The sequence below is a fragment of the Fimicolochytrium jonesii genome, assembly GCF_025526975.1.
Source record: "Fimicolochytrium jonesii strain JEL569 chromosome Unknown EV422scaffold_3, whole genome shotgun sequence".
Classification (NCBI taxonomy): Eukaryota; Fungi; Chytridiomycota; class Chytridiomycetes; order Spizellomycetales; family Powellomycetaceae; genus Fimicolochytrium; species Fimicolochytrium jonesii.
Genome location: NW_026515670.1, coordinates 224,000 through 235,799, shown reverse-complemented (window position 1 = coordinate 235,799; position 11,800 = coordinate 224,000). Strand labels below are relative to the sequence as shown.

Here is an 11,800-nt window from a genome sequence, read left to right as displayed (position 1 = left end):
CTCCCAATCAACATCCACGGCGGCATTTCCTGTGTCGGCACCCAAACCCTAACCCCATGGGGCTCCCAACTTTACTACCCCTTGATCCCCTTCGTGCTCTCATGCACCAGTCTCGGGGAACCCGTGGGACCCATCGTCTACACCATCGTGGGCTTCGACGCGTGGGTGAAGATTTTGGATGCTGGGAGGCAGCTGCAGGCGGGCGGCACGTTCACGCAGAGTGATATCGACAGCGGCTATGTGGAGGTGGTTTGGGATTATTCGCAGCCGGCGGGTGGGGATGCGACGGTAAGGTTGGAGGTATCGGACGGCACTGCCTCGAAAACCGTCAGTATCACGGTGGGTCAGCCCCCTAGCGCTCAGTCCCCTAGCACCACATCCAGCCGTCCCGCACGCACCACTACATATAGCGCTGGGGTGGCGATGACCGATGCTGGAGCCGGGGGCGTGGGCACTGGCACTAGAACCAGCGGTAGTCCTGACGCTAACACTGAACCTGCCACCGCTACCACCAGCAAGTCCACCACCAGCAAGTCCACCAGCAGCGAGTCCACCAGCCCTGCCACAGCCATCAACGACCCAAGTCTAAAGGTGGGCGGCACAGCTGGGACGACAACGATGACGCAAACCACAACATACGCGATAGCCGGCGCCGCTGGCGGGGCATCGCTTGCGTCTGCCGCGGCGCTCTGGCTGTTTTTGAAGAAGAAGCGAAGTCTGCGTGGGGAGATGCAAGAGGCAACCACTCCCGGTACCGCCAATCCCGGCGGATGAAGTGGTTTGTTTGACATTCATATGCGATATTGCCATGTTTCAGGTGACTTTGGTAGCTGTTTGTTTTTGTTTTTTGAATAGGAGCTTTGACTAGGCCTGGATGTGTAGGGTTAGGTGTTATGTAGATACCCATTTACATCCGGGGTTTCATATACTTCGTTCACTTCAGTTTAGAAGATATCCATTTGCATCCAGAGTTTCATATACCTGGTTCATTTCAGTTTAGAAATTAAACTGGATATTTCATAAATGACATGCTCAATCCGCTAGAACATACGCCAACTGTCGGAACAGCTTTTCGTGTTGTGAACTAGGACCAAAGCGTATCTAGAACTACATGTGCATACCAACCCCTTTCAACCTGCGATCAAACCCGCACTACCTACCTTCTTCACGTGTTGGAGAGTGGGCTGGGAAGATTGGAGGAATTCCTTTTCTGGGCTCTGAAATAGTGCTTGAAAAGCATGCCGATATGACGGTATGTCGACCTCAGGGAGTGTGGGACACTGTTGGTGTCCTGCGTACGGAGCAGAACGGACCCAACTTCGTCTCTTGTTTCGCTACCATCTGCAATCCAGCGATACGCGTGTTACGTGATCCATTTTCGACAGGTTCCGACGGGATGGCCCCTGTACCACTCCTTTGAATCTTGCAAGGGACAATTAAGCCCTTCCATCCTCCTTACCACGGAGACTTACAATCCCTCTTCCCTCCTTGAATGCGTGTCCATCCTTCATTCTTTTCCCTTGTTGTAAAGTCCCCTTGCTCCCTCATGCTTATATTTTCCTTTCTCTCACCGTTGCTTAAAGAATTCCCGGAGGCTGTTGGTCTCGCCCAAGCTCCACTGACGGAAATTTGGTTGTGACTAGCGCTTCGCCAAAACCCATGCCTATTCCTCCCACAGTAGCAAAATGATCGGTGGCTGGTGCCTAAATGACGAAGCAATGTATTCGCCCTCAAACAATCATAGAGCGCCGACTTCCAGAAGATCAAAGAGGTGGAAGAGAGCAGGAGTAAGAGTTGGCAGCTTCTCGAGCAGAACTTGAGCAAAGAAAAGATCATGTCCATTTGCCATACCATCGGAACGCGTTAGCTAAGAGCAATGCGCCGAGAGGAACTGATGGGCTACTTCGGGCCGGATTGACGGCCTTGCTCCTAACTTGACGGCTTGCGCCTACACGACCCGCTGCTACACCCAGAAGAATGAGGGTGGTTGCAGAGAGCGTGATTATGGAGAATGCTAACATGGAAGGAAGGAATGGGGGGTAAAGGTGAACGAGAAGGAGAATGTGGATGCCTCACGCGGAATCTCTCCGGGCGCGGGAGATGGCGCGTTAGATTGCGCCTCTAATTAGCGGACCGCCATATGTCCAGTGGGCCCGGGGGTGGCGGAAGGGCCCCTCGCAGCTGGCGACGGGAATAGCGCGCCTTATCGGTGCTGACAATGGATGTGCGGACAGCATGCAGAGCGGCGGGGCGATAGAAGCAGGTGGCCAGCATGAGCAATGCCGCGCGTCGAAGCGAGGGTAAGAGCGAACAGACCCCTGAGCATTTTCAGCAGTGTTGAAGACAAACAACTAATAACGAGAAGGGATGAAAAAAATGGAAAATGACAAAAAAAAATCTATGTGAAAAATGATGGTATCCCCCTTAAAAAAAACCCCGCATCTATCTTACCAAACCTAAGGATATCAAAGAGAGAGAGAAGCATTCTATATAAAACCAAACCCACAATCCTGACACCCCTACCTGCGCCCCTCCCACCTCTCCAAAAAATCCACCAACATCACCCCTCCCAAAATTCTCACCTCCTCCCCCTGCTCTTCCCCTCCCGCCCCAACAACCCGCCTCAACCTAACCTTCTCCTCCACCCCATCTACCCCAACATGTCGGTACAAACAACTGGTCCCGAATGGACATGTTCCGGTTCCGTGGGCGTAGTGTTTGCAGTCGATGGTGTTGAGGCGGGATTTGTAGGTTTGTATGATGGATTGTTTGTGATGGGGGGTGAGGGGCCAGGTGGTAGAGGGGGTTACGACGTGCGTGGTTGTGCGGCAGATTGGACAGGACTATAAATGAGATGGGGTTGGTTAGTTGTGGGGGTGGGGAAGAGGGAGGGGAGGGGGAGTTTTACCTTGGCGGTGTCCATACGCTCGTTTGTACGCCATTTTCGGATGCAGTCTAGGCAGACGCAGTGCTCGCAATCTACGAAAATTCACCGCCCAATGTCAGACACCGATGAAAAAGTACTGAGAATTGTAATGATGACGAAGACCATACCCAGCAATCCAAACCGCGGGTCCGGTTTCTGCAGCACCGTCTCCATGCACACCACACAGTCCATCTCCTCCGACGCCGAGGCCGCGGCAGCGAGGTCTACCCGGTTATGCTGTTCCTGTTCGCATTGCTTGATGTGTTCTGTTCACGGATGGACATGCAAAAGTCAACAAGACCACCCCAAAGTACGCAAGGGGCACGACGGGTTTATTTGACCCACCTTGATGAACCTCCACCCCATCCAAAGGATCCAAACACATCTTCCCACAAACAGGACACGCGTCCCCATGTCTATACCGACAATGCTCGCCATACCGACACCGGCCCTGCATCGCGAACGGGCACAGGGGTTCGCGTTCCTCAGGCTGTGCATCGCCCTCGTGGTGTTTGGATGGGTAGAACGCCTCTACCCCGTCGGGGATGAGGACGTTACTCCGTGCGATGGAGGAGTATGAGAAATCGGTGGGTTCCGGGGAGGAGGGCGGGCTTTCGGGGTCGGATGTTGAGATAGTGTCGTGGACGCCGTAGATGACGTCCGGGTTGCGAAAATAGTGCTCTGCGTCGTCGTCGTCTTCATAACGGGGTGTGGAGGTGGAGATGCCTACCCGGTTCATGCGATCTGCTAGATCAGTTTGTATGTCCGTGTTTTGGGGACTTTTTTGGGCGGATCTGAGGAATTGGGTCGCGCTGGATAGGCCTGCAGAGGACGAGATGAGCGGTCTGGTTGAGAGGACGCGCTTTGCTGGAATTGAGGTTGTCGGCGGTGGTGTGGCCGTCTTTACTGGGACAGTGGTCCTTGCTGGTGCTGCAAACTTTATTGGCACTGGCGGTCTGACAGGTCTATCCGCCGAGGAAGGCCCTGCTGCTGCTGCTGATGGTGATGGTGCTGATGAGAAAGACGCTGTTCGCAGCGCTGCTGGCGTTGGAGTCGATGTCGCGGGCGATGTGGGAGCCTGTGCGGAGGGGACACAAGGTGCGCTAGCCACACCAAATTTCGCCCCCGTCGCAGCCGTTGCCGTTGCCGTTGTTGTTGTCGGTGGACGCACTTTGGTATGCTGAAAAGCGCAAAAGTTCCCAAAGCGGCATTCGCCTTGCTGATAATCTGCACAGGGTTTATACCGTCAGTGCGAGAAACACCAAACGTGCGTCGTTTTGAGAACATACAGAAAAACCATGAGCTTGCACTTACAACGACAGACAGGCTTCTCTCCGTCGCGATCGTGGGCGAAGGTGCAATCCCGCTTCGTGCACGACCCGAGGGAGTAGTAGCGGCAAGTGGCGGTGGCTATATGTTGAGAGCGAGGAAGCTTTGTGTTAGCGGCAAGAGTGACATGTGAACGGCGTGAGTTGAAGGTGAGACTTACCCCCCATGTTTTCTGGTATTCTGGTCGAACTTTTACGTTGGAGAAGCTGAGGTTGCTGAGGGGCTTATAAGCGAGAGCTAGCGTTGTCCATATGAAGGGGAGCCGGTTGCCGTTGCTGTTGGACCAGTTTTGTGTTGGGTGCGGAAGCGTTCTGTGGAAAAGTCACACCTCCCTCTGCGAGTCGCTTGTCCGACGGGCGTTTTGCTTTCGGACGCGTTTCCCTCTTTTCTCCCCTTTTTCCCTCCGAAACCCCCTTCACAGCGTAAACACCCCAAGCAACAATGTCATCCCACACCCACCGCACTCCCGTCAAGCAAGTCCGCTCCTTTCCCTCCCACTCCTTCAGCACTCCGGCTCCAACGCCGGTAAACGGGTTTTCTCCTACGACGCTCGCTTGGAGGGATAAGTTCAAGCAGCAGTGTCTCACGTCACTACGAAACTCGAGGCAGGCGGAAATTAGGAGGCGGCGGTTTGGCCATATCGCGAGTCCACTTGCGGGAGACTCGGAGGAGGCGCAGGAGCAGAGGAGGAGGTTTGGTGATGTCGTTGAGCAGCAGGTAGGCGCACGCGGGGGCGAGCAATAAATGTGAGCGAGCAGCGAACTATCGTACTTTTTCAAGCGAGCCTCTGTCTTGAACTGTGCGCGACAGCCAACAATCGTTTATATTCACACCTCGCCCACCATCCTTGTCGCGAGCGAGGGTATCATTTCATCCCCTCGCATCTTTACAAAGGTGGCTAACCCAACGTCTCTGTATCCTCCAGTTAACAAAAGCCTTCATAACGAACCAATGGGACCACTTCCGTCGCGCCGCCGCGACCCTCGGCGACCTAACCCCCGACCTGGAAGACGAGATCCTCCACGAACTCTCCTCCTCCCTCTCATCCCACGACGAAGAGCTGCTGCGGGCGTACGAGCTGTCCCTTACCGAGGAGGACGTCAACCCCACGTATCTCACGGCCGGCGGCGGGGCGGATACCACGTGCTTTGTGTGTCAGAAGGGCACTCTGGGCAGCGATGGCACCGCGATTGCGTGTTCGGGCTGCGATGTGCGGATCGGGTGTGCGGCGCATATGCGGAGCGCGGAGGAGATGGTCGCGCAGGTGCAGACGCTTGCGTCGAATCATGCGTGAGTGGTGTTGGCATCCTCCTTTCTTCAATCACCCCACTTTTCTGACTGGACTTGCGCCCCCCGCGGATTTAGCCAAGCGTGCCCAGGCCACCCCCTCTTCAGCTTCCACGAAGAAACAGGCCTGCTGATCCTGTGCAGCTCATGCAACGCCTGCGATGTCATCGGGTGAACAGTCATATACCCGAGCGCATACCCACCCCCCCGCTCGTAGTATACCCCCGCTCCATAAAGGGGCCATAGGCAGCATATTTTTACATTTTTGGATGCCCGGACAGCGCCGGCCGTAGCGTAGGCTTGACGAGGGAATGCATTCTCCTCTGGACTTTGGGTCATATGCCCGTTGGGCGATTTGTATACAATGAAAAGCGTTTCTGCAACGAGTTCTGTTGTCGGCGAGGGATGTGAACTGGGAAGCAACAGAAAAACCAAGTTACCAATATAAACCGTATCTGTAAGCTCTTGCCCATTCTGAGGGTTCTGAGTTTTCGTGGAGGGATATGAGAAAAACAGGGCAGGGGGTAGTCAAAAAGCAAGGTCGTAAATACACCACTCCAGAATATCATTACGGCACCCTCCAAATCATGCCCTCACCCGAAACCATAACAATCACATACGCACACCTCTCTGCAGAACCATCCCCGGGTATACCCCACCTTCCCCCCTTCATTCCCTACCCCGCACCCCTCCCCGTCATCCCCCCAACTTCCCCCTCACAAGCCCAACAAGCACCTCCGAATACGTCTCCAGCACCCGTCTCAGTTCGCCTCCGCCCTCCCCCTGCCGCTGCCCCGTCTCCCGCACATGCTGTAGATACGACTCAATAACCCCCTGCACACGTCTCAGCGCGGACTCGATATCCGTGGCGGATGCGATGTCGGGGTCGGCGGTGGGATGCTGGGCGAGCTGGGCCAGCGATCTGACGGCGCGGTGGGCTATTGATTCGAAGAATGCAAGGTCGGGGGTTGTTAGGGGTGGAGTGTCGTCGTCGGTGTCGCGGTGGGGCGATGATGGGACGGGAGACGTTCCTGTTGGTGCATGCACTGAAGCCAAAGAATGAGACCAGGTTCAAAAGTTTGTTTTGAAAACACAGGGTTTCGCGAAAGATACATACCATCAGCCGGAATCCCACTACTCTCCGTCCCCCCAAGCATCGGCAGAATCACGTCCCGATCAGCAGCCGACCGCGGTGGACTCCGCGGCCGCGAACGGTGCGGCGACCGATCGCGGGACCGGTTCCGCGATGCTGCATGTTCGGCGGCTTCTGTGGCGGTCCGGAGGGGATTCTCGATCACAGGCGTGCTGGTATCCGCGTCCGATTGTTCTGGGGTGATCGCGTCGGTGGGTGCGATCACCACGTCGGGGCGGGAGTCCTGGCCATTCGTTTCCGCACCCTCGAAGGGCACGTTCGGCGGTTCCCCAGCCACCGACTCAGCATGCCCCCTTGGCGGCGTCACAGAGGCCTCTTCCACCTTACCCTCGCTGACCCCACCACCACCACCCCCATCGACCTCCAACCCATCCCCCTCCGAATTCCGCCACACAATCCCCATCGCGGCCAACTTCACCCTCATCCGCTCCACCTCATGTGCAGTCGCCTCCTTGCGCTGCCTCAACGACGCCGGCGTGCTGACAGTACTCCCCGTCTCCGAGGGGGCGGCCGTGCTCGGGAGGGGAATCTCCGCCACGTGTTCGAGAACCGGGTCGTTGGAGCGTGCGGCAATGTGTCGAGCTGAGAGGCTTTGGCGCGTGGTGGTAATGGAGGATGATGATGATGGGGGAGGGGATAAGGTACGCGCGGCTGGATGGTCTTGCAGCTCGAGACTGGCTTCGTGGAGCTCCGTCGCGGTCATGGATACCGGTTCCGAGTCTGCGTCTTCGTCCTCCTCGTCAACAGGTTCCCGCTCCATTTTCGGCTCGTGCTCCGAGGGGTCCCCTTTCTGCAAAGCGGGGGAGATATGAACCACGTGCGAGTCACCGGTCCCCGCTTGGTCATCCGCGTCATTCTTAGGGAGGTATATCGGCGCGTCTTCGGGCTCGTCAGGTTCATCAGCGGCTTTGAACCTTGCCGCAAACGGGTCCTCGCCATCCTCCCCATCCCCATCCTCAGAAGCGGGCCCCGAAGTGATCCGACTCATAAAGTCACTCTCCAAATCCACAACCACCAAATCCGCCTTCTCGGACCCCGCGCGTCGCACCGTCTCCTGATCACCCTCTATGATCGGTCTCGCCACAAACGGCGCATCCGTGATCTTCTCGATCGCGCGGTTCGGACTCTCGTGCACATCAAACGTGTACCGTCGCTCCGAGGTATCATCCGGGCGGGCGACACACACGTCGTCGTCCTCCAGTTCCGAGAAGAGCGTGACGCCTTCGTTGCCGACGCGTTGCGCCCAGCGGCCTTTGGGGGCCACGAACCGGCCGGCTTCCGATGCGGTTGTGGTTGTGGTTGTGGTGGTGGATGACTGCCGACTCCTGCCCGAGCGCGCCCACGCCGGCAACTCCGAGTCCTCATACCACGACGCGGCCAAGCTGGACGAGGAGGTTTCCCGCTCCATTCCCTCGCCGGAATCCTGCCCCACGCTCGTCTTCCGCAGCGGCGAGGTCCCTCCGCTGCTGCTCTCGCCTTCGTCGGTGTTCCCGGCCAGCGACGGCGGCGCGCGTCCGAGCCTCGCCAGCATCTGATTCACCAGCCGATTGGCCACCCTCCACACAAACACGCACCCATCCGAGCTCGTCGAGACCACCCGCGTGCAATCCATCGTAAACTTCACATCCGTCACCAGCTCCGAGTGGCCGGTGGGGACCTTCCCGACACACATCCCCGAGTAGAAATCAACGATCCGGATCGCGCGGTCCAGCGCCGAGGTGACGATGTAGAGGCCCGAGGGGTCGATCGAGAGCTTGTTGTACCCGCCCTCCGGGCCCGTGTCGTCCAGCTCGGGCTTGTAGGCGCGCACGACCTTGCCGGTGGCGACGGAGTAGACGGTCACGCGGCGGTCTTGCGAGACGGCGGCGACGTATTTGGAGTCGGGGTCGATCTCGAGGTCGTAGATGGAGAGACGGCCCGAGGCGTTGTGGTAGGTTTGGAAGCCGGCCGCGGGCTATCAGCGGAAGCAATGTTGGAGATGTCAGAGTGAGCTTTCCCATGTTCTCGGATCAAACTGCAATCTGATGTAACTTACGTCGATCTGCCGAAACGCTAAAGACTTATCCGCGCCCCCACTAATCAACTTAGTCCCCCCATCCGCGAACCTTACACACGTAATCGAAGACGTATGATCATCCAGCGTCTGAATCAGCTCGAAATCCATATCGCCGCTAAAGACGTGAAGCAACCGGTCCCGGCTTGCCGTCGCCATCAGCAAGGAACCTGAAGGGAAGAATGGCGTTAGAAGACCGCCGAATTGGCCGTGATACAAATATGGATGTTTGGAACATCTACCAGACTCCCGCTCGATGCAAAAATCGATCGCCATGACTTCCGCATCGTGGGCTTCCAGTGTCTTCACTTCCTGGAAAGTCGTAAGCTCGTACACTCTAAAAAGACGACGATGGTTGAGTTTCGGGAAAAACTTCGCGTCTGCATATCCTTCGTAGAAACCACACAGGGCGCCATTCATACCTGACATTGCCCAACCGATCCCCCGCAGCCAGAAACTTCCCATCCGCCGTTATCCGCAACGACCTTATCCCCGTCTTTGGCGCCGAGACATCCGGTTCTAACGGTAACAGTTTTGACATCAGATTCACCAACACCAATCATCATGCTCCCTGGACATCAAGGATCCTCATGACGCACCTATAGTCGACGCCTTCAACTTCATAATGCCAGCTCTATCCACATACAAAACCCGCATCAACTCCCTCGAGTACACATTCTCCCGAAAGTAGCGCTGCACAGCCGTCGCATCTTCGGTCGTTGGCTCCGCTTCCCCATTGCGCGCGGCGAGGTCCAGGTTCCAGAAGCGTACCGTCCCGTCGGATGAGTATGTTGTGAAGGTATGCGGCGGTAGGCCCAGGGCGGAACCTCGGAGATGCAAGGTGCTATCCGACGACGGTGCCATCTAGAATGCAACGGTGGGTCAGCCTACCCAGATCGCCAATGTTACATCGACGCACGATGTGTAAGTATACCTCGACGCCCCAGATGGCATCACTGTGCCACAAGAAGCTCCTGTATTTCCCAATCTGCTTCGTATCGGTGATGTCCCAGATGTACATGCTGCGGTCGCTGTAGACACACGCTAGCTTCTGGCTTAAAGGATCAAGCTGCAGCGATACGACGTCGGCCCAGCCAGACGAGGCTCTACGCGTAGATGAGTGAGCCAGTTCGCGGGTGAGATACGTCGTTGCTTTTCCTGACTTACATGGATGGAGCACTTGTATGCAGCTCAACGTCAAGAGCGTGTGGTCGTGGGAGAGTTGTTATGTACTGCAGGTTTGTAGAGTCGAAAAGCCGAATGATCCCATCCGTGCCTCCACATGCAATGTACTTCTCCGTAACGTGCAGTGCACGTCCTTGAGCGACCTGGACCAGTCTTTCCTTAGCTATGCGCCGCCTAACATGATCCCTAGTGTGTGTGAATGACATACCCGCATATCCACCCACTTCTCCATCTGCTTTTCCGCATTGAAGTACATCAACGTCCCTTCCTCCGTCACGGCATATGTGTACGTCAGCCCCTCTGGCCCCGTCACACACGCAACGTCGGTGAAGGCCCCGACTTTATGCCCGGGCGTCGACACGAACGTGCCCTCTAATGCCATCGGTACGAGCTTTGGTGTCTGTCGGCACAGTGGAAACATGATAGCATCAGTAGCCAGCCCCTCTAAGCCATCACGTGCGACTCTCCCCTTTTCGCACCTTGAGCGCCTGTGTCAGCTTGACCACGTCCAAATTCCAAAACTTCATATGTCGGACGCCCGCCGTGACGAAAAACTCTCCTTGCGGATCAAATGCCACTGAATGCACCTGTTTCGGGTCCGATAGACGCGTTCAGCAAGGTTTGGCCCGTGGCACGACCCCCCCGAACATGTCCATTTACCTTCGTGGTTATCCTGTTGAACCCGAGTCGTTGGCCGGTCCGCCAGTTCCACAGGTACACGGCGCCATCATGCTACGAACCATACCCCGAGTAAGACGTCACACGGGCATCGCGAGAGTGGTGGCTGCACATGGGAAACACCGCCGCATACCTGATATCCCACCGAGACGAGGAACCTCGAGTCCGGCGAGAACGCCAACGCCGCAATCCCATACTTATGCCCAACCAATTCCGCAACCACCGTCGGCCCTTTCCACAGTATCACTTTCGGGTTATGTCCGGCCTACAGTCAAGCAAAAGTCGCCCCATCAGCGCCCCCCGCTCGCTCGATTTTTTCATCCCCCGCCCCAAAATCCGCTTCAAGGGTGAGCAGTTACGCACCAACCTCGCCAACCGCCAGAATCTCCCCGTCCGGGCTATACGTCAAGCACGCCACGAGCTTCGCGCCCGATTGCCCCACCCGCCGTGTCGAAGCCCCCTTCTCGGCCTCGGGTGTGTGGTGCAGGAAGCCGACCTGCCGGTTGCGGCGGTGGTTGTAGAGGACGACGACCCCGCCCGCGGGATAGGCGACCGTGTCGGACTCGAGATGGGGGTTGAGGGCGAGGCTGGTGGGTTTGTTGGCTGTTAGACCAAGGACTCGTTCCAGTTGCAGCTGTCAAACATGAACACCCGTTATAAGAAGGCTGCGAGTCGAGTGTGAGGTGGGGGACTCGTTGAGGGATGTACTTACAATGGGACTCCCGTCGTCTTTTCCGCGCGGCTTCCGCTTTGGGATGTTGGGCCTGGAGGTCTGCTCGGGCTGTCGGCGTGCTGCAAACATGGGTAGGGGCCGACTAGTGGATCAAGTGCTCGTTGTATGCGTGTGCTTGTCTTTGGGAGAGCGTTGTGCTGGCACAGGATGATCTTGGGAGGCCCGCCTTCTTTTTGCGTGAGAACGTAAATAGAACCATTGTGTGTGTTCTCTCCCGTTCGGACATCATTGTGGGGAAACGCGCGAATGCACTCCGATAACCAGGCACAGTTACTTGACTTATCAGAGTTACCAGAGTGATACATCCATCTACTGCATAGTGGTTCTTTTGCTGCGATGTGCCGTGCCAGGCCAGGCACCTCGTGTCCTTCCGGCTTGCATATTGTGGCACTGTGCTGACAGGGCTGTCCGGTATTTACCTTTGTTTGGAGGAACCCGCTGAAAGACATACTTTCC

General features: G+C 56.7%; 4 protein-coding genes across 4 annotated transcripts; 1 reads left to right on the top strand and 3 right to left on the bottom strand.

The window, feature by feature from the left end:
- Positions 1-291: 291 nt before the first annotated feature.
- Positions 292-1,258, bottom strand: EV422DRAFT_235465 (uncharacterized protein). Its single transcript, XM_053065601.1, has 2 exons — positions 1,161-1,258; positions 292-870 (listed from the first exon to the last, which is right to left on the bottom strand). The coding sequence occupies exon 2, from the start codon at positions 789-791 to the stop codon at positions 360-362; it is 432 nt and encodes a 143-aa protein (XP_052928553.1). The 5' UTR covers positions 792-870; positions 1,161-1,258; the 3' UTR covers positions 292-359.
- A 928-nt stretch (positions 1,259-2,186) lies between these two features.
- EV422DRAFT_235447 (uncharacterized protein) lies at positions 2,187-3,778 on the bottom strand. The gene is made up of 4 exons (XM_053065600.1): positions 3,272-3,778; positions 3,055-3,192; positions 2,909-2,979; positions 2,187-2,843 (listed from the first exon to the last, which is right to left on the bottom strand). The coding sequence occupies exons 1-4, from the start codon at positions 3,663-3,665 to the stop codon at positions 2,520-2,522; spliced, it is 927 nt and encodes a 308-aa protein (XP_052928552.1). The 5' UTR covers positions 3,666-3,778; the 3' UTR covers positions 2,187-2,519.
- An 827-nt stretch (positions 3,779-4,605) lies between these two features.
- Positions 4,606-5,797, top strand: EV422DRAFT_235393 (uncharacterized protein). The gene is made up of 3 exons (XM_053065599.1): positions 4,606-4,972; positions 5,181-5,545; positions 5,621-5,797. Exons 1-3 carry the CDS (start codon positions 4,697-4,699, stop codon positions 5,715-5,717), a joined length of 738 nt encoding a protein of 245 aa, XP_052928551.1. The 5' UTR covers positions 4,606-4,696; the 3' UTR covers positions 5,718-5,797.
- A 441-nt stretch (positions 5,798-6,238) lies between these two features.
- Positions 6,239-11,540, bottom strand: EV422DRAFT_617310 (WD40-repeat-containing domain protein; the record flags this gene model as incomplete). The annotated part of the gene is made up of 14 exons (XM_053074003.1): positions 11,324-11,540; positions 10,979-11,245; positions 10,745-10,876; positions 10,594-10,665; positions 10,413-10,520; positions 10,142-10,333; positions 9,916-10,076; positions 9,683-9,854; positions 9,348-9,612; positions 9,171-9,267; positions 8,991-9,085; positions 8,731-8,918; positions 6,660-8,649; positions 6,239-6,588 (listed from the first exon to the last, which is right to left on the bottom strand). Exons 1-14 carry the CDS (start codon positions 11,411-11,413, stop codon positions 6,239-6,241), a joined length of 4,179 nt encoding a protein of 1,392 aa, XP_052928550.1. The 5' UTR covers positions 11,414-11,540.
- Between the last annotated feature and the right edge of the window lie 260 nt (positions 11,541-11,800).

Excerpts from the sequence above, each read along its gene's own strand:
- EV422DRAFT_235465 (XM_053065601.1), bottom strand. The coding sequence starts at position 791 with ATGTCAAACAAACCACTTCATCCGCCGGGATTGGCGGTACCGGGAGTG.
- EV422DRAFT_235447 (XM_053065600.1), bottom strand. The coding sequence starts at position 3,665 with ATGAACCGGGTAGGCATCTCCACCTCCACACCCCGTTATGAAGACGAC. Across the intron at positions 3,193-3,271 it reads TGGGGTGGAGGTTCATCAAG|AACACATCAAGCAATGCGAA; the intron begins GTGGGTCAAATA and ends ATCCGTGAACAG. Across the intron at positions 2,980-3,054 it reads CCCGCGGTTTGGATTGCTGG|ATTGCGAGCACTGCGTCTGC; the intron begins GTATGGTCTTCG and ends GAATTTTCGTAG.
- EV422DRAFT_235393 (XM_053065599.1), top strand. The coding sequence starts at position 4,697 with ATGTCATCCCACACCCACCGCACTCCCGTCAAGCAAGTCCGCTCCTTT. Across the intron at positions 4,973-5,180 it reads GTGATGTCGTTGAGCAGCAG|TTAACAAAAGCCTTCATAAC; the intron begins GTAGGCGCACGC and ends TGTATCCTCCAG. Across the intron at positions 5,546-5,620 it reads ACGCTTGCGTCGAATCATGC|CCAAGCGTGCCCAGGCCACC; the intron begins GTGAGTGGTGTT and ends CCGCGGATTTAG.